This window comes from Glycine soja, chromosome 8, assembly GCF_004193775.1.
Source record: "Glycine soja cultivar W05 chromosome 8, ASM419377v2, whole genome shotgun sequence".
Classification (NCBI taxonomy): Eukaryota; Viridiplantae; Streptophyta; class Magnoliopsida; order Fabales; family Fabaceae; genus Glycine; species Glycine soja.
In genome coordinates, this window is record NC_041009.1 from 2,734,070 (window position 1) to 2,754,818 (window position 20,749).

Below are 20,749 nucleotides of genomic sequence, written 5' to 3' on the forward strand. Positions count from 1 at the left end.
AAATATTAAATTAAATCTCACATGTGTTTTTACTTTATAAATTATAAAATTGGAGTTACTGAGAACACTTTTGATAAAATTTATTTAACTTCTTTTTGTGAGTTTAATGTATCACATAAGATGAAAGAACTTTTATTTTTATTATTTTTCACTTTAGTGTTAAAATTCAATTTAAATTTTTGGGATTTACTTGAAGTTGTTCTCTTAAAATTCAACCTCCGGACTGAGAATGACAAGTAGATCAAGCTAATGGAAACTCAAGAACCCCGAAAGAACCTTAGGCTTCAAGCAGAAAGTTCATTCTCATCCCCTCAACAAATTTCCACCGTATTTAGCTGCTATCACTCGCAATAATTTTTCAAATGTTGAGATTAACTAATAAAAATATTACCATGATATAGACTAACCGGTTATACAAAACTGGTTATGGTTATTATAATAACCTCTAACAATTTGATTATTTAGTAGTTATGGTTATAAACCCATGAACAACCATATGGAGGATGGAAGCAAGTGACCATGATGACGAAAAGGGTCTTGAACGTAGAAAATTATCGGAGTTGATGAGCACGATCACCACTTTTGGAGTTTGTCTTCTTTTCTCTGATTGTGCCGTATGTTTGGAGGGATATCACAGTGATTTGCTCCTATAACAAGTGGTTACGATTGTTGTCTTTACAATGCTTTTTAAGTGCTGAAGAGAGGGTACATCATTGTGTTGTGTGTGTTGTGCCTTTTATATATGGGTTCGGTTCTGATTAGGGATGAATAAAGAAAGGTGACGTGTGTGAAGGTGATACTGTAAAGAGATCAGGTTGAGACGAGATGTGGGTGTAGGGGCTCTGGAAATGATCCATGAGAACATAATATATGGATTTCTAATCATGGAATATAATATAATTTATACATTTTCTGTCTCGTTTAAGATAATAATCTTTTTAGTATTTTCTATGATTAGAAATAAAACTAAAATTATACGGTTCATAGCATGAATGGAAAACTAGTTACACAACAACTCTTTCCAACCTACAGCAACACTTTCAAACAGATACAATTATACATGTATCCATATCAACTTTAATTATACAACAATTATGAACTATTCCGATGGATAGATTTGAGATATTACCAAGTTATTACAAGTACATGGTACAATAGGCTGGAAACAAACTAAAGTCGCCAGGGCAAATGAAACGACTTGAGCTATTATATATGGATTTTAATAACCATTGTCATCGACACATGTAACATTAGATGAAATAAGGATTTCATAATAGAAAAAACACTGGTTCAAGCATAAAATTGTTTATTCAAGCACAATAATTAAGACGCCTTACACGAAACAAATCTTTGTTAGAGCCAAAAGCCGAGAGAATCAATAGTGAGTTGCCCTCATTCACCTATAGTTGCGGTATACATGCAACTCTCAGCATACTTCACAAGATTCTGAGGACGAGGAAGACGGGTAGCCAAGCCTACAAAGACATTATTTGAAACAGTTGGTTAGTTTAAATGGAAATGAATGCCTGAGATTGTGATTTTGACAATAAAGAGTTAAAGAGAATGAACACACACCTAGTTTGTATGCCTTGGCAGCAACATTTGCAGCTATATTAGCCGAAATTTTTCTGATATTAGAGAATGGTGGGTAAATCAAGCCATTTTTGTAGTTCTCCTCACTCACTTGTTTAGCCAAGGATTCCGCTGTACAATTTACAAGAAGAACGTCAAAGCATTGTTTGTGATTAAGCATTGCCTATCACATATTAATAGGTTCCAAGTATTTATTCACACATGTATTTAGTCAAAGAGTATATTTAATATTTTGGGGCTATTTGTATTTATAAATAGTCTTATCATCTACAGAGCGGCAAATGTAAGCCAAGAGAATTCAAAGGAATCAAGAATATTGAAATAAGGTGAGTTTCTGTTAAAGTATTCCCTTCTCTACCATTCAAAAGAAATAAAGTACTCCGCGTCATGTTCATTGGATGTATCGTGCTAAATTTGTCATATTCACTTACAAGCTGCTAGAAGCATATCGTCATGTACTCGAATTGCTCCTGAGATTACTAAACCCAAACCAAAGCCAGGGAAAATTTAAGCATTGTTGGCCTGAATTAACAAGGAAAGAATCAGATATGATGTTATGCTGTTTAACAAATGAAAAAAGAGAAATAATAATGAATTTGAAGAAGATTTTAAAACCTGGCCAGAAGCATAAACTTTGCCCTTGTATTCAACAGGATCAAATGGACTCCCACTAGCAAAAATTGCACGACCCTTTTCGGGAAACAAGCAAACAAATTAATATTATTGCGAAAATGTAGCAGTGTTAAGCATAATTTGCATCAGAGAATGCTTAACCAGGTCTAGAGAAAGATGCGATCCTCAGTTTTTTTTTTTTTACCTCACTCCACTGGTAAGCCTCTTCAGCTGTACACTCAGACTGTGAGGTAGGATTGGAGAGAGCCATAATGAGAGGTTTCTGCAAGTCAGGCATGACAGTGTAGTTCATATTTAAAATCATACATCTAAATACTCACAAATACTCATCCACAAGAAGAGTGACACAAGGTTTTACATCATTGTTTGAAGTCATAGCCTCAACTACTTCCTTTGTAAATGTTCTTCCCACTCCTAATGATCCAATCAAAACTGTTGGCTTGATCACCTAAACGTGTGCAGTAATTAAGGATATTAAGGACATATCTAAGGCAACCTATTGCAGGCCATAAACAGACATATTAAACACCTTGACTGCCTCTAGGAGACTGTTAACAGGCTCATTCATGTTCATGAGCCCAAGGCTTCTTGAAGTGTTGAAGTGAATTCTTCCACGAACTAACAATTAAACCCTGCATTAGAGTAAAGAAATGCATTAGAAAACTGAATCAAATTGATGCAAAAAAAATAAATGAATGTGAAGAGAAGAGATTCCGTTGGGAACATATCATGTTTCTACTACCTTTGAGTCTACAAGCCATATCTTCTTGCGAGTCTCTTCTATGGGTGCCTTAGTCTGCCTCAGAAACAATAGAAATATAAATAGAGCTTCTTCAGCTGTAATTTGAAATGAACTCAAGAAACCAATTTTACTGATATATAAACAATAGCTAATTCACCTGCTTTGACATCTCAAGAGCTATTAGCTCTGCTATACCAGTTCCTGCCTGTAAGCATCACAAAAAATGAGTTAGACTAACTGATTCGTTAAGTAAAAGAACAATAGGCAATGTGCTGGCATACACTAAAATCCAATGATTTAAAATAGCCAATGCAATATACTCAAGTATAAAAAAATCCAATGCAATATACTCATTTATTGCTTTTGGTTGCTTCCCTTCACTTCGGCAGCATGGAAAGCAGCATAGATAACAAGTCAGAAAAAAGGGGTAAAATAAATAATGGTCTTACTTCTCCAGCACCAAGGAAGAGGAATGTGTGCTCAGGCAATGTACCGCCAATGAGCTTTAGGGCTGCTACAACTCCAGCTAGAACAACAGATGCAGTCCCCTAAAATAACGCATTAACAATTAGAACACATACTAACAATATTCAAGAAATAGAGGAGCTTTTGCAAGACAAAGTACCTGTATATCGTCATTGAAAACGAGATGAGTTGTCCCATATTTAGCAAGTAACTCAAAAGCATTGTGATTTGCAAAGTCTTCAAACTGCAAAAATCATTTGAAATTGAAAAATCAGACATAATAATTGAAGAGCATATGTTCAGAAGCCACATGAACCATGCATGGAATGTGTAACAACCTGTACAAGAACATTTTCCCCGTAGTTTTGCTTCACAGCAGTCATAAACTCATGCATAAGGTCATAATACTCCTAAGTAGAAACCATTCAAGTTGCCGCAGATCAATACAAGTTATTAATGGTACAATAATATGATAAGATAATAAAATAATTTTGAGCAAGACATATGTTATACAAACCTGCCCAGTTGCCCTCTTTTGTCTAAGCCCAATGTAAAATTCATCATTCAATAATTTCTCATTATTTGTCCCCACATCCATAGTAATAGGCAAACACTAACCACAAAAAATGAAAAAATGATGTAAGAAGAAAGGAAGGAAGAAAAACAAATCAATGAAATTTAAAACATCATGAGGCATGCATATGAAGCACTGATACTTCATTGATACGTATCTATGAAGTATCTAAGCCTTTAAAAAAGTTATGAAATCTAATGCAACTACATGTGAGATATAGAATCATGTGTAATATAGAAACATAGAAGCATTGTTCCTTAATGAACCAAAAAGGAAAAATTTTCTTCTGTGAATTTTAAGAAAGAAATGAGATTGATATTATTCCTATTTGTAAACAATAGTTATGCATCATATCTATGCATCTTAGGCAACTATAAAATGGGAAGAAGCAATAGATGGAAAATGCTTGCTGCTGAAGGACGAACTCCTCCTAGTGCTGTGTACGAAGCCAATTTACCAACAGGAATTCCCATCCCCTGAAGTGCAACCAACATAATTAATTATGTGAAGGCTAGTTCATCTACTTTCACCATGTCTATATTTTCATTGAAAATTAACAAGTTCAATTCCCTTGGAGAAATACCTGACATCCAAGATCCCCAAGTCCCAAAATCCACTCACCGTCGGTTAGAACAATAACTTGAATACTCCTCTCAGGCCAGTTTTTTAAAACCTCGAGGATTTTACCCCTGCAAATGGCCAACGTATTTATAACCCTGTGCCACATGTGGCTGAAAGTTGCATACTAATACAGGAAAATAAAGAATTATACCTCTCTTTCAAACTAATGTAAAGACCCTGAGGACGTCTGAATATGCTCCCATATTTCTGTCAAGCCTCACCAACAGTAGGAGCATATACAACAGGGAGCAATTCCTCAACATTATCAATTAGAAGTTTGTAAAATAGTCTTTCATTCCTCTCCTGTATACCAGAACCAGAACAACATGCTGTGTTAGCTACTTTTCAACTTTCATATCCTCATTTTATATAAGAGGCATATGCCAATTCTTACAAAGTAGATTAATATATATTTTATTTTCTTAAAAAATTCAAGGGCATCATGACTTGCAATGATATAGTTCAATAAGAAAATAGTTCGAAGCACTACCAAGGGAAGAAAAGAGATCACGAAAGAAAAAATCTACTATCTTGTATTTGCAATGACACACTACTATCCTTTGCAGACAACTTAACATCGAGAACATGAGAAAATAAACAAGAACAAATCTCATGCTGTTCAATGTAATTAAGATGAGTTGAAATTCGTACCTGAAGGTCCATCATGGCCACGTACTTTTGCAAGGGAACCTGATATTGCCTGATGCTGTTCATCAGTTTCTTCTCCTACAGACAGTAGAAAGAAATTAATAATGAGAACAGATAAGGGAAGGGTGAAATAACACCCTCATAGATATTAATAGATAAATCTGAAGTTGCTGAGTGCTGACTGTGGGAGGCAGGAGGCCACGCAAATAGTGTGCATCCCTCTCTTTCTCAGTGAAAGCTAGCCCTTTGTTGTACTGTGGATCCCTTAGCAAAGAGTACCCACTGCATGCACCACAAATTCATACCAGAGACTCAGGTATTTCTATTCTATCTACTAAAAGAGTAAATAGTATATATACTCACAACTCACAAAGTAGAGGATTTTTATATCATCTAATATAGTAAGTTTGTTCATTTTTATTATAACTAGCTGAAAATCACACCCATGAAGATAGATTTCTTGTTGCATAAAAATTTATCTCTTACTAAAATCAACCTAGTAGTACAGAACTATCAGCTAAGTAACATACATAATTTCATTCCATGAAAAAAATAAAAAAAAGAAACTACACTGTTAGAAATACTATAATGTTATTTATTGACCAAATATAAGTAACATAAGCATGAGCATGCATGCAGTCCATGAAGGGTGTAACAAGTGAGAAAGTGCATGTGATGTGAGTAGGACCTGGCAACCGAGACAGTCCATGGGATAACAAGTTGGTCCTCGGTGGCGCGATCCTCGCCGTAGATGTCCTCAACGCCACCACTGACGGTGGATCTTGGGCTGAGGTCCAACACTGACTCTCCATCTCTCAAGGCCTTCAGTGTACTCTCCATTTCCCTACCAATTACTTTCTTCTTCTCTTCACCAGTGTTATGAGTATGAGTATGATCCTTTGAGACTTTTCTCTTTGAATTAACACCACGGCAGCCAGAAAATCCTAAGTTTAATAAGCACCCGTGTCCCTACTTCAGCAAAGTAACATGTCAGTCACTTATGAAAGGGAATACTGCGCAAGTGGGGTGCGTGTGTGTCATTTTCTATTTGCAAAAACCATTCCAGGTTCTCGTTTTCCACATTATTTTATGTTCCTAGATGGTCAAATAACGGCAACCGAATTGAAAATTTTCATCAATACCAATACAACAATAACAAAGACAGACGTGAAAAACTATACATCTGGGTGAGAGTGATCATTACCATTAAACTGGCTATTCAAGAAACCAAATATGGTCCAAGTGTGTTATTGATTATCACAAATCATATCTGTAGAACTAAGTACAGATATGTACATACTAGGGAACAGGTGGAACTCTGGTCTCTATTGCTTGGGGAAGACTTTTTGTCTCCTGTCACGTATTCTTGTTCGATGAAGGGGGATTAGAATCATTAGATAATTTTATAACAATAATATTCTCTTTTTTAAAGCATACATTAGCCTTTCATGATAATTGTGAAAATTGAGAATTATTATTGATATTCCTTCTAATGTGAGTGAGGAAAGGTGTCTAAATTATATGTAATCAACCGCTGTCATCAACACGTACGTGTTTCCCGAAGGTGAGTTGTTTGCCCTAACTCCTAAGGGTGGGAATATTTTATTAAACTGCAAAAGAGAACTACTAAGTTAGGATAATGATCATCACACGCAAAGCTAGAATATTCTTGTTAATACGTTGTATAAAAAAATTATATCAGGATCTGTAATATAGAGAAAAACAAAAGTATAGAATTATTATTTTTAAAATGAGACATGATTAACTTAAAATAATTTTCTATCAATTGATCTAGGTAGGTAACGTGGTCAAACACATAATTTATATATCACTAGATATATCTTAAGATTTAAAAATAAAATTTGAATTAAGATTAACAATAATAATGCCCTAAAAAATAAAATAAAAATATTCTATAATAATAAATTTATAAACCCATTTGCAGATTCAGAATACACTAATGATATGTGAAGGACTTTCAAGGTTCAAAATACCTGTGTCAATCACGGAAAAGTTCAAATGGCATGTGTCGTGATAATAATAATAATAATAATTAATAAATTTGTGAGTTCATTCACAAGTTTTGGAATACACTTTTGATAACACAATATTGTTATATGATGCTTCATACATACATATCTGGTATAGTTACAAGCCAAATTTATCTGATTAATATATTTTAAATAGCGAAAGTATGGTTGACCTCTTTTATTTTGCAGAAAAGTGTGATTAACCTAATTCTCTTTTACTGGGTCATTTTGTAAACCCGTTTAAACAGATAATTATTTTTATATTTTATGTTATGAGTATTATCTTACATTGTTCTTTAGATTTTTATTCTTTTATTTGATGTAAACAGGCAAATATTGTAGCTCTTGAATTAAGCCTCTAGACCCAATACGTAAGGTAGCTTGTCTTGCATATGGAAGAGGATATAGAGTGAATCTCTTTTAGGAGTTAACTTGATCTGCCAAGGAAATGCTAATCATTATTCGTTGGGTTTCCTTGGGAAGGACATTGTGCAGCAATTAAATTTTTTTGACACCTATGCCTTCTGCAGACGCCTTAGTTAATTTAAGTGGGGTTTGTCTCAAGATAGGGAGATGGGGTTGAGGATTTTTTATAGCCCTCCCCGTTTTTTGCTTGTTCCCTTGTCAGCTTATTCCTCAGCTTTAGTATTCCGTGTGAAGGATCAATTCAACGATAAAGAAAATTTTTGTTTGTTGGATTTTTTTTCTAATAATATGACTTTGTTTTTATCAATGTATGAGATTTTTTTTATTTTATATTAGTTTTATAAATACTAATGACAAATATTTTTTTTAGTAGGCCTAAAGCGTATACTTTACTTTTGGACTGGCCCTGTCCGTGTATAGTTGGCCGTTTCGGCCCTTCCAGTAATAATAATAATAATAAAACACTTGTCTTGTGGAACTGAATCTCACTTACATAAGCCCTTTTTGCCTAAAATTCTTGAACATCAATCCATTTCCCGTTTTGGGCCCCAATTAAGCTACACTGATAGCTCACTTGCCCACTTTGCCCTCTTTTATGGATCCCAGTCTGTAAAAGCCCAAAAGCACCCCAATTGTTTGTGAACCCATAATTTTCACACCCTTTTTTGACAGAAACTTGTTTTATTTGTGTGCAACTATTCAATGGGAATTTCTTTTAATTGTTTACGTGGACGAAATATTCAAGATAAACAATTTGGTTTGCGTTATATGGGGACCAAATAGAACATAACATAAACTAGCCTATGTCGTGTATTATAGATTGACACCTCTTTGTGTTAAATAATTATACAATGAAAAATATATTCAAAGTCAAAATATAGGATAAAAGCGTTTTTCTATTGTACATTTAATTTATTTATATTCATGTGCATTTGTTATTTTTTACTAATTAATTTAGCTAATTTTGGTGTTTAATTTTAGTTGCTTTAAGAAATTATATAATAGTTAAGTAACTTGATAAATAATAAATGAGACAAAAGTATGAAACAAATCAAATTAAGTAAACATACTTGTAGAATATAAATTTTATATATATATATATATATATATATATATATATATATATATATATTAACATATTTAATTCAATCAAATAAATTGTTTGATTTGTTTAGTGAAGGCCTCTTCCAAAAAAAAAAGCTTAGTGAAGGAGGATTTCGATAAAAAAAAAAAAAGTTCCTTTTAACTGAAAACTGTTATTTACCAACCAGAATAATTAATGCAAAATGATAAATGTTATATATGTAATTTAGATACGAATGTTAATTTATATGTAAGTGTAGTTACTGTTACCAAAAAAGAGATTGCTAAGATGGTTTAAGAATCTTTTACTGCAATAGAAACAAAAAAGAAAAACCATTAAGAGACAAAAACTATAGGTTGAACTTTGGATTTGACAAGGATCACCTTAATTATATTCTTCCTATAAGTAGAATTTAGAACCTTCACAACTCTTTTTAATCCTTCTATATCTCCATGTATCACACTTTTCACTCTCGGATTGGAAGGGATAACCTTAGCCTCTTCAAATTTAAACCATTGGTGAATTTGACCTATATTAATAGTTCCAAACTAAAGGCAACATTCAATATATAACAAATCCACACAATCACATATATCGCTCCATAACTTCCAAGTTTTCCCCCCTTTCAAATAAAGCAGAGAACTTTCCAAGTGTCTACAGACAAGGGGTGCGTATAATGACAACAATCATGCTCAAATTTGGATATACACCATAACATCAAAGTGGCTTTTATCCCATTATAACCTAACTAAGCAACAATCGTCTTTTGCCTCCTTAGTGATCCCTAAAGCAGCATGAACTTTATTTTGTCTTTGACAAAATGGCTCTACTGTTCACCATCGCCACTGCTTTGGGAAGAAATGGACAAACTAATCCACACACCAAATAAAGTGTCCTCAACTAATACGACTGTCCCACATGTAATGTATACCCGATATTAGATATTCACACTTTTGAATCCCAATTGTTTTTATCGCATGCATGTCCGATAATTTTTCAGAATGAATATTGTTTCAAGGCATATTCTTTTCAATAATCTATCTATATATGATAAATTCATTATAGTATTTATTTTTCCTAATCAATTGGCGCGGTACATGGGTTTCAATGTTTATTAATAATTTCTTCATTTTAAGACCCACTATTCATACAAGATAATATAAGTAACGGTTACAGAATAATTACTTTACATGTTTTTCTTTGTTTTTTAAAAACATTATATTTTCATTTTGGTAAGGTTAAATTTTTTTAAAAACGAAGATACGGGTACAGGATTTTCAGACTCAATGTTTTTCTTTTTTAATAAAAAAGGCTTAACAACCTTTTTCAGATTCAATAATGATGGCAAACTGTAACAAGTGCCAAAACAGCAAAAATGAATTATGCAAGTCTATAGGGTGATACTTAACACGCTTTTCAATTAAATAACTAATTATTTTAATAATGCATGATAAGTCGAAAGCTGGCTCCAAAGTACATTTAAAATAACTTAAAAATCGAAATAAGGATACTCAGGTCAAATAAAATTATTATATACGATAAAATCTGTATTTAATGCAATTATATATAGAGAATTAGAACTCAAGTTAATTTACTTGAACACTTAATAGCATTCCAAATTTGATTTGCTCTATGACAATCACGTGACATCTAAAGAATGTCTTCAGGGAATAAGCTACACCTGCAACAAAACACGTTAGTATAAAGGTGTTTATGGTAACAAAAAAGAATTTGTAGGAAGGCAAGCCATAGAGGAAGAAAAATTATGAATTTTGGGAGTTGAGATGACCAAAAAGCCATGTCCAAGTCTCTCTATGGGTATCATGAGTGGATGTATTAGAAGAGACTCATCCGTATAAGCTGATCGAGCAGAATAAACTCCATCCGGAGATGGGTGCCAAATCACACAATCCTCAAGCTCATCATCAGTAACAACAGATATCATTTGTTGCTTAACATCATGTGGAATATTTGTAGCCAGCAAATTGAAATTTCATTGGCCATTCACAAAAAAATATTTGAACAGTAAATGGGTATCCTGAATATATATTTACATAGTCAACTTGATTGCACAAATACCATAAAGAAATGTCACCGGATCCAATTCTAATGAGAAACACATACATCATTAATTCAAAAACTCCATTGCCTTCAAAATTGATGACCAAGTAAAGGAGCAATTGCTAGGAATGTGTGTTCGAAGGATATGATTAGACTTCAAATATATATCCTTCAATATCTGAACCCGCAATCTGCCATTATTATGCATGAGACTCCATATATGTTTGCCAAACAAGGAGACATTAGCCTCCCTGGCAGTATATATGTTTGCCAATATCACTGCTTTTAATTTATGTTTCCACCCAACTCCATTTATTAAAGATAAATAGGAAAAAATACTTCTACTTCATAAGAATTTAAGATAACTTGTTAAAAAAATAGGACTTTATTTTTTATTAGCTCAAAAATTTATTTGGCAGTTTTGAAATTGAACTAGTACTGTACAGTCCCTTATAAAAAGGAGAAATTTAGAACTATTCCATAGATGAGCGAGAAGTAGCATAGTAGAGAAAGAGCAATTGAGGGACAAGAAAGACATAAAGGGTGTAATAAAGCCAATTTCCAACTCACCAACCTTGAAAAGCTGTAAATTAAATTTCTGCATATAACCAATAGGCACGAAACGTAAGGCTCTTGCTTTAATCCTCCCCCCACTTTAATTTATTGAGCAAAGTTGCAGTAGGTGCAATGCTCTTGCTTTATCGGGAGCGGAGAAATTCCAAACCACTAGAGGAAGACAGGCACAAACAATTTAACAAACACATCACATCTCCTTTTATTATTTCTTTTTTTCCTTTCATTTCTTTTTCTATCCATCATTAATCACCAACATTCAAAACCCAAAAATACAGGGAAAAAAAAAACAGTTCCAAACACTAATATAGTACAGTGTAGTGAACCGAAACAAGACAGTATATGCAAAAACACTAAATAAACATCAAGACAATCATCTCTCAAGAACCGATCCAAAAAAAACAAAGAAGCTGCTGCATAAAACGAAAGCAACAAAGTCGGTCACGTGACTTGAGTAGTCATCCATGTCAGCGTGCAAATATGATCATGCAACTTTGATGATATATATATAGCAGCCAAAAATATGCAGAAGGTTTGGTTCATGTGAGATTTTAAGTCGAATGCGGGCACAAAGTTCTCCCTGGAAATACTGAAGTTGAAAACAGTAGTAATATTGATGGATCATCTGTTCCAGGAAATATGATAGGGGGAGTCAAGATATGCCATTTTTTTTTGCAAGTTGAGGTCCTTATAGAAGTTCTTAATGAATTCTTCGGCTGCCACGTCGACTTGGCTATCCTCTTCGTCCTTGAGAGGGAAGGGTGAGTCGGTGACTCTTAGCTGTCTGACAGAAGCAGGGCTCTTTCCGAAGCCAGGAAAGGGAGAATTAATATTGTTTTCGTTGTTGAGGATCTCCAGAACCTTCTGAACTGAGGAGAGGGATTTGGTGGAAAAGCGGTTGGTGCGTTTGGTGGGGATGGCAGGGCTGTTGCTGCAGCTGAACTCGTAGTCGCTTGGGGAGATGAAGGTGCTGTGGTGGTGGGATCGGCATGTGAAGAAGGAGGTCTGCATGTTGTAGTAGTGATGGTTGAGGATGAGGTTGTTAAGTGCAAGTTTCCCACGTTTGAGCATGAGATGGAACTCCACCATTATTTTGCTCTTGGCTATGCCCTTTCTCAGCATGAAGAACAACACGCGTACCATGTTCCATACCTTCTTTGCCACCACCGGCCTGCTTGCCTCAATTTCCATCACTGTTTATTTGTTTTTCTTCTTTTCTTTTTTAGTATTTACAGAGAGAGAGAGAGAGAGAATGTGTTTTTGGTATGCCACGGGAGAGAGGGTTAGGAGCTATTTAAAGGAGTCTGTGCAAGTGCAACCGTGCAACACGCTTCTATTATTGCCATGAAACATAATTATAAGAATGCTGTAGTTAATACTTGTAATCATTTAAAAAATGATATTTAACCTAATTTTTAATAGGATGAAATATAACGTCCTCATAGATAGCATCTGTCATTTAGCTAGATACTATGAGAATTCTTTTATTAATAATTATAAATAATATTTTTTATATTTACTTTATTTTAAAAGAATAATTTATGTATTGAAGATATAAATAATTTTCACATTATTTATTGTCTAATTACAAATATATATATATATATATATATGATAAGTTTTTTTAATACTAATTAGTTAAAAGTCATATCTATCGTGATTATATATTAATTGATATTGAATAAAAATTAGGCTTTATTTTTATTTTTAAAATATAAAAAATAGTACTTTCAACAATTTTATATAAACCAAGTGAAAATATAAAGAAAAAAATCAAACTATTTTTTTGTCATCTTATTTAAACTATTCAATCAAAAAATAATTATTTATATAAATTTAAAGATGATTATTATAAAAATCTATAAATTTATTATACATAATAATTTGTATTTGAATGATTAAAATTTATTATTATTATATATATAACTTATTATATATATAAATTTATTTTATATTATATAGTATGTAGACCTTTTTCTCAAATTTATTATATAAATACGATGTCATTTTTGCAATAAATCATTAATCTGTATTAAAAAAAAATTATGGCTCGAACAAATTCTCTCCCATAAAAATTAAATACCTATAGTAAAAAAAATGACACAAATCATGGATATCTTCCAACATAATTGCACCACGTATGCAAAAACAAGAGATCCATAATCGTCTTGCAATCCCTTTCGAATACAATCATAAGAGAGGAGTGATTGCTCCGGCCATTAATTAAGTTTCCTTTGTAAAAGACCGATAATGATACCAAATAACAACTATCGCACTCGAGAGTATAAGATTTGATATTAACATTTTTAAAATTAAATATGACAATAAGACTGAGCAAACTATATACAGTAGCTATAACTAAATAATTGATTGTGCACCACTCGATTTTGATTAATATGCTAAATAAACCATGGAAAAATATAAGTCACTCCAGGTAGTATAACGGTATCAGTATCACACGCTGAACTAATGCCAAGTGGAGCCTAATGATATCTACAAAATTGCAATCACGATGAATCATAAATAGCATCAACTACTTTGGAAACGTGGCATTCTCGTCTTCTCGTGGAAGCCCAAATAAACCATGAACCTTACGTAAGTCGAGGATATACATGATTGGCAAAATTTAGGAGCTGCATCTAGGTCTTTTTGTGTTCTTAAATTCAAATTAGACTTTTAATTTTACGATTTCAATGACAAGAAAGACATTAAAAATTAATTGACACATATTATCGAAATATAAATTTCTAATTTCAATTGAAAAGGAGGACTACACAAAATACTTACGTATTACACCTAAAATTTGTCTTATATAATATGTCGCTATCCGCCCAAAAATTGTCTTATATTCCGCCAATGTCTAATGGCCACCGATTCTAGTGATGAAAATTTAAGTATGAAACATCAATTCTCACATTAATTAAGAATAAGTTGAGCAGATAAGATATAAGTTAAGACGACGGGGGGAATGTCCCAAAAAATAAAAAAAAAAAGTAAGTAAAAAAAAAAAATATACGCAATCATTTGTACCAAAATATTATATTTAAATACTTATGTGTATCTCATTTATACATGAATATATGCATTTAGAAAAATAAAAACATATGCAAAGTTAAGTTAAGTTATGTAAAATTATTTTAATGATGATAAAAATTATAAAACCCTATATTTTAAAACTTTTAATTTTTAAAAATGTCAAAATTTAGTTAGGAAGAAATTAGACATTAAAATATTGTGTACCTTAGTACACTTTTTATTTAATAAAAATTAATATATACATTTAAACTAATGTTTAATTAAAATGTATGATACATTGATAATATAAATTATTTTATATACTAAGTATGATGTATCATACTGTAAATTTAGATTTATGAAATTTATATTAAATTATAATTTTATTAAATTAAAATTACACTAATTAACGAAGAATAATTTAGTATTCAATCATTAATGTATGACTTTTTTAGTAAATCAAATGTAATACAACTAATAAAAAATAAAATAAAAATATATATTGTCGGGCAATGGCGAATTAAGAACGAGAAAGGAAAATATTTTCTAAACAAATAATTTCCTGAAAAATAAAATTCCTTTTCGCTCACCGTGTTATGCTTGCATTGAATCTTTTGATGGAAAAGTTTTTTTTTTTCCTTTTGTGTTTGCGTGTGTGTGTCATTCAGTATTCAACTTTCCTTACACTGTTACAGAGTGGGAAAGTAAGGTAGTGTTTTATTTATTTATTTATTCAATAGAGTAATATTTTATTATTAGAAGATGAAGAAATTATCGAGAGTTTCCTTAGCCTCGTCCTCTTCCGAGCGGACACCTTTGACTTTGAATTTCTTTACACTCAAATTTGCTACAGTTCACTTTATAAAATAATAATAAATAGAGAGAAAAACAAGAAAATTCCTAATGGATAACTCATAATTCACTTTTTCAATACTTTACAGAATTTAAGTCATTATTCTAATTTAAACACTCGCATGTTGGATTCACTCTTAGAATAATTTAAAATCTTTTTTTTTCAACAGAGGAGTGTTACCAATAAATTTTAATTAATATTAATTATGTATTGATAATATAATTTTTTATATATATCGCATTTAGTTGGATACGAGTGGAAGGTTATTTTGTATTTATGCACATCTTTAGTATAAATACTCTTTAACCTTTTAAGTTATGTGTCTGCGAAACTACGTTGTGCATTTGTATTCGGTAACTTTTCAGTTTATATAAATATAGATGTATCGAATTGCATATAAAATATCTAAAACGTTAATTGCAATTATCAAAATGTTACATATATTGACCACCAGTATCATAAGGGCAGGGCAAACAAAACCTCCTTTTTTTAAAAATAAAAAATCAAGATTATAAATATTGATCATTAGTTTCACATACTATATAGAACTTTCATGAATTTATAATAATATCTATATTAATCCTAAATTTTTAAGATAATGTTCTATTATTTATTTTTTAAAATCTATTAAATCAGAGTGGCATGCCAGATTATAATAGCCGAGGACGATGGACCTAATACCAGTGGGATCAAATAATCTGTGCAGTATGTCACCTAGAAGTGGAATCCACCATGCATTTATTCTTTGAGTGCAGGAGGACACATGATTTATGGAACAAATGCTATACGTGGTGGGGTGATCAACTAGTACTACCTGCAAATAGTCAACAATACTTTTGGCAACTTAAGAGGACCTAACCAGAAATTAGCTTGGTGGTTTATGTGGATGAGTCTAATTTGGACAATATGGTTGAATAGAAAGCTTGGTGTTGGTGCAGAGCAAAGGTACAAGAGTTTAATTATTCACTTTATGCGTGGGTAAACCATGGGGCGCAAATGAATTATGGAACATATGAAGACAAGGGTGGGTAAAGCAACCATGGCAAGCATTGGGGTTAGCATGGATAATGGTTGAGTGGTTATAATTGAAGAACCCAGGACTGGCAAATATAAATGTGAATTAGGTTCTTTCTGTTATGTAAAGCAATTTCACCTTAGTTGGTTATCACTCCTCGTGCTAACTCAACTTGCTTTTATCATAATATATATATATAAATTAATTATGGATCAAATTATATTCGGTGCCTATTTGTTATCCGTTGATGTTAAATTAATCTAACACTTCTAATATATTCATTAAAGTGAGGCACGTGACCTTCAAAGTTCCCTTCCCATTTCTCGATTTCAACCTCATACCCACAGTATGTGTGCTGAAATGAGATTTGAAGCATCCATTAATAAATTTACAAATACTGCAATCACCAAACCAGTCGTCCTTTTTTGTGGAGTAGAGAAGTGTCATCCGTCTTTGCATTGATTTATTTTATTATCCAATCACCAAAACACATGTCTTCCTGCTTCCTCAATTACTAAATTTAATCTCTTATTCGGCATAAGAAACAATAAGAATGTATTTAGTTTGCATTTTCATTTTCTGTTTAGATTTTTTGTTTTCATTTTCTGAAAACTGTTTTCATTTTCAAAAGATTAGAATTCTGAAAATATGTTTGGTTTCGCTTCTTGTTTTCTGTTCTCATGAAATAAAAATACTGAAATGATGTATTGACTTCTTGTATTTTTGTATTTTTATATTTGCTTAAAATTACATTCATTGTTATCATAATTTCATTCTACCCGAAATGAGTTTTCTATTTTCAACTGAAAACACTGAAAACGAAAATTTATTATTTTCATGGTTGTTTCCTGTTTTCATTTTCACTTGAAATGTTTTCAGAAATCCAACCAAACACATTTTCATTACCGTTTTCTATTTTCAGTGAAAATGAAAACAAAAAACAACCAAACCAAACACCCCCTAAACTTTTAAACGTGAATGTTTCTCTACCATATCCTTTGAAGAATAAAAAACCATCCTTTTAGTTTACGATTTTCATATAGTCAAAATTCTAGTGGATTACCAAATAGTATTAAGCAAAAACAGAAAATAAATTCAGAAAAAACAAAAAATAAATTCAGCAAAAAAAACAAATAGTCATATTATTGAAGAGTACAATTTCAAGTGCAATTTGGGTTTGATTTAAATCAATTAAATTGTATTTATACAATTTTAATTGGTCATGCTTGTTTAATGGCGGAAAGTGCTTGAATTGAATCAATTTTAGTATGGGTACAATTCAAGTGCTGCATATATTGCTAGTATTAATGGCTGAAAAATATGCAAGTAGTACAGGAGGCAATATGCCATTGCATACCAGAGGACAGAGGTGTTACAATACGGAAAAGAATTTGAGTTGGACTGCATAATACACAGTTTTGATGGTCACGTGCCTCACTTTAACGAATATATCATAAGTGTTAGATTAATTTAAGATCAACGGATGAAAATAGGTGTAACATTTTAAAAAATTACATAAGTTTAATAATTATTATATTATTTTTATTATTTGATATAGAATATGATTCCAATTAGTGTAATTTAATTTCATGTCATATATATATAACTCTATATTCATTTGCCTCACCCAAGGTTTATATAAGTATTAATTTTTTATTTTCCGACTTTTTAGAATACTCTTTTAGTTCCTTGATTCCGTAAGAAAAATAATTCATTTTAATCTTTAATATCAATGGAAAATAAAATTTTAAAAAATTAAATTAAAGTATATATATATTTTTTATGGAATTAGAATTGAAGAAGCTCAAGAATATTCTGACAATTTTAAGACCAACGTACTAATTTGATGCCTATCGGAATAGTGGTTCGTGCAGTGATACAAACGGGCCGTGCCCAACTCCGTGAAAAAAGAAAGCCCTATAAAAAGGCCGTACTCGAACTGGAAGGCTTAATAAGTCATTTGAATTCTGAGTGATGTGTTTTGACTTTGACATGTTGAGTTGCGTGTTGAAGAGTCTCAAGATTATTTTAGAGATGGCGACAAAATGTTAACTGCCACTTTTGGGCACTCTCAACTACTCTTCTGTACTTCCAAAGTAGTAGTATTAATTTTGATCTTCTTCTTCAAACTATAATTTTAAAGCACAAATAGACTGGACAACAGTTTTCCCAGAGAGAACAAATAATACCATCACTTGCTCGGCTCCGTTAACAAAACAAGACCAAAAGGTCCACTTCTTGCTCCTCATTTTTCTGTTGAATTTTCTATGCCTCTATAATCTTTGTTAATCTTTTCTTCTTTCTTTCTTTCTTCTCTTTTTTTTCATGCCCATACTTGTTTCTTGGAATAGAAATTGCCAATAAATGTGCCCGTTGACTTGATGATTGACCTGGTTTGCGATTCTTTTTTTATTTTGATCAGTTGTTTGCAATTCCAATAGCATCTACCACGGAAGAAATACTTCTCTTCCCCTATGTTTGAATGAATCAATTGCACTTTTTTTTTGGCCTGACTTTTTAGTTCTTGGATTCAATTTCAAGTCATTATTTAATAGAGTAGTTTTGGCGGTGCATGCACATGCTTCTGTTTTCTTTCTGTAATTGTTAGTTGGATTTGTTTGTCCTCTCTTGCTGGTTGTCAAGATTTACTAGTAATTTTACATTTCTGGAATTAATGCAAGAATCAACATGTTATAATGTCAAATGAATCCTCTGAATATTTCTTTAAGCCTTGACAAAGACGTTGACTCATGCAGGAGAATGGAGTACCAATCTTTTGGAAGAGTCCAGAGACCAAAAGGGGCTAACATAATGCAGGCATTGAAGGTGATCCTGGTTTTGGCTGTTGGTGCATGGCTGTTATATCAGGTCAAGCACTCGAGAAACGATACAGAGAACTATAGCGATCAAACCGAGTTTGATGGAGCTATATTGTTGGGGCGTAAAGGGATGCCATCACGGTTAGATGAAATGGATTTTCCTGACTCAGGAAATGTAGATTCTGCAGGAGAAGCTAATGAGTCAAGTAATGGCAGGGATGATGGGTCTGGTGGAGCCAAGGAAGATAAGGCTGAAGAAGAGTTTGGACATATCTATGAGATATTCAGCAGAGGAAAAGAAGTGGAACTTGAACCAGAAAGTACTCAACCTGAGTTATCATCCAAAATTCAACACAAACATTTGTCCAAAACAAAATCTGAAAAGGTTGGTTTAGAATCAAGAAGTGAGTCAGGTCACAAAGAGCATGGCAATGAGAAATACCCAAGGATACCAATAATAAATGATTCTAAAAGTAATGACAAAGAAGAAGAAGTACAACTCAGGGAACAGCTAAAGGAAGTGCAGGTTAGAAAGAATGCTACATCAGATTTCTCAAAAATGGAGAATGATGGGGATGAGTGGCCCAAAATTAGAGAAAAGGAAACCAGGATGCACAAAAATGTGGCCGATAATGACAAAAATGCTGAAGTGACAGAGGAAATAAATGAGGTTCAAAGCTTTCATGATGAAAATGGTGTCCCACCTAATGTTAATGAAACTGAAATAGTGCATGAAGAAAACATTTCAAATGCTGGCAAAGGAAGTTGGTTTAGAAAACACATTTATGAAGTCACATATGTAGAAGATAACACTGTTGAAGTGAATTGGGAAGCATCAAAGAACCATGCTGATGAAGAAATTAATACAGTAAGTATTACTCAAGTCGACCCTTCAGGCATCAAACGCAATTCAGAAATTGATGGAGATAGCTAGTTTGGTTTTTATAAGATTATGTTTCTCATAATTGTAAACAAGAGTGTTCATAGATGCCACTTTTCCTTACAAAAATAAAATAAAATTACAGAGCTCTAAGGAGTAAGCTCCTAGGCTATACAGGATGTCTTCTTTCTTTAATTCATGATTCATGACTATGTATGATGTAATTATTCATAGGGAATGTAACGTTGCAGATATTTTCCTCCAAGAGATCACTAGCTGCACAATTTAGTCCAGGTTTCATTTAGATATGCAGTATTCTTTTTCTTGAATTTGAAAACCTGTATAGGCTAAGTTCAATGTAATTGTTGTGAATGACACTTGTTTTCAGTTATTTTAAGCTTTGTTTAAGTCGATTAGCTTTCACTGCTAATACAATGACAAGGAGTTCAAGTCCCAAGATTCCTAATATTATGAAGAGTAGTGAACTAGTGATATTGGTTCACCCTATTTTGAGGGGGAAAGAGGAGAGAGATGGGAAGAAAAAAGAAAAAGTTGAGGGAAAAAGCAATAGATATAATAAGTGACATAATAGAAAAAAAAATGTGGTGGAAATGAGATAAAAGAGAAAATAGATGAATGATTATAATTATTCTATTATGAAATGGAGAAAACGTGTTTTGGCAGAGTTTTGTTCCTCTAAGCAGGTGCACTCAATTT

The 20,749-nt window shown here is 32.3% G+C and overlaps 2 protein-coding genes and 1 pseudogene across 2 annotated transcripts; 1 reads left to right on the forward strand and 2 right to left on the reverse strand.

The window, feature by feature from the left end:
* Window positions 1-1,157: 1,157 nt before the first annotated feature.
* On the reverse strand, window positions 1,158-6,617 carry LOC114423265 (annotated as a pseudogene).
* Window positions 6,618-11,627: 5,010 nt separating this feature from the next.
* Window positions 11,628-12,735, reverse strand: LOC114422054. The gene has a single exon (XM_028388237.1). It carries the CDS (start codon window positions 12,639-12,641, stop codon window positions 12,072-12,074), a length of 570 nt encoding a protein of 189 aa, XP_028244038.1. The 5' UTR covers window positions 12,642-12,735; the 3' UTR covers window positions 11,628-12,071.
* A 5,591-nt stretch (window positions 12,736-18,326) lies between these two features.
* On the forward strand, window positions 18,327-20,423 carry LOC114422766. Its single transcript, XM_028389287.1, has 2 exons — window positions 18,327-18,562; window positions 19,090-20,423. Exon 2 carries the CDS (start codon window positions 19,094-19,096, stop codon window positions 20,084-20,086), a length of 993 nt encoding a protein of 330 aa, XP_028245088.1. The 5' UTR covers window positions 18,327-18,562; window positions 19,090-19,093; the 3' UTR covers window positions 20,087-20,423.
* The last annotated feature ends 326 nt before the right edge of the window (window positions 20,424-20,749 follow it).

What these genes read in the sequence shown, in the direction of transcription:
- LOC114422054 (XM_028388237.1), bottom strand. Translation starts at nt 12,641, where the DNA reads ATGGAAATTGAGGCAAGCAGGCCGGTGGTGGCAAAGAAGGTATGGAAC.
- LOC114422766 (XM_028389287.1), top strand. Translation starts at nt 19,094, where the DNA reads ATGGAGTACCAATCTTTTGGAAGAGTCCAGAGACCAAAAGGGGCTAAC.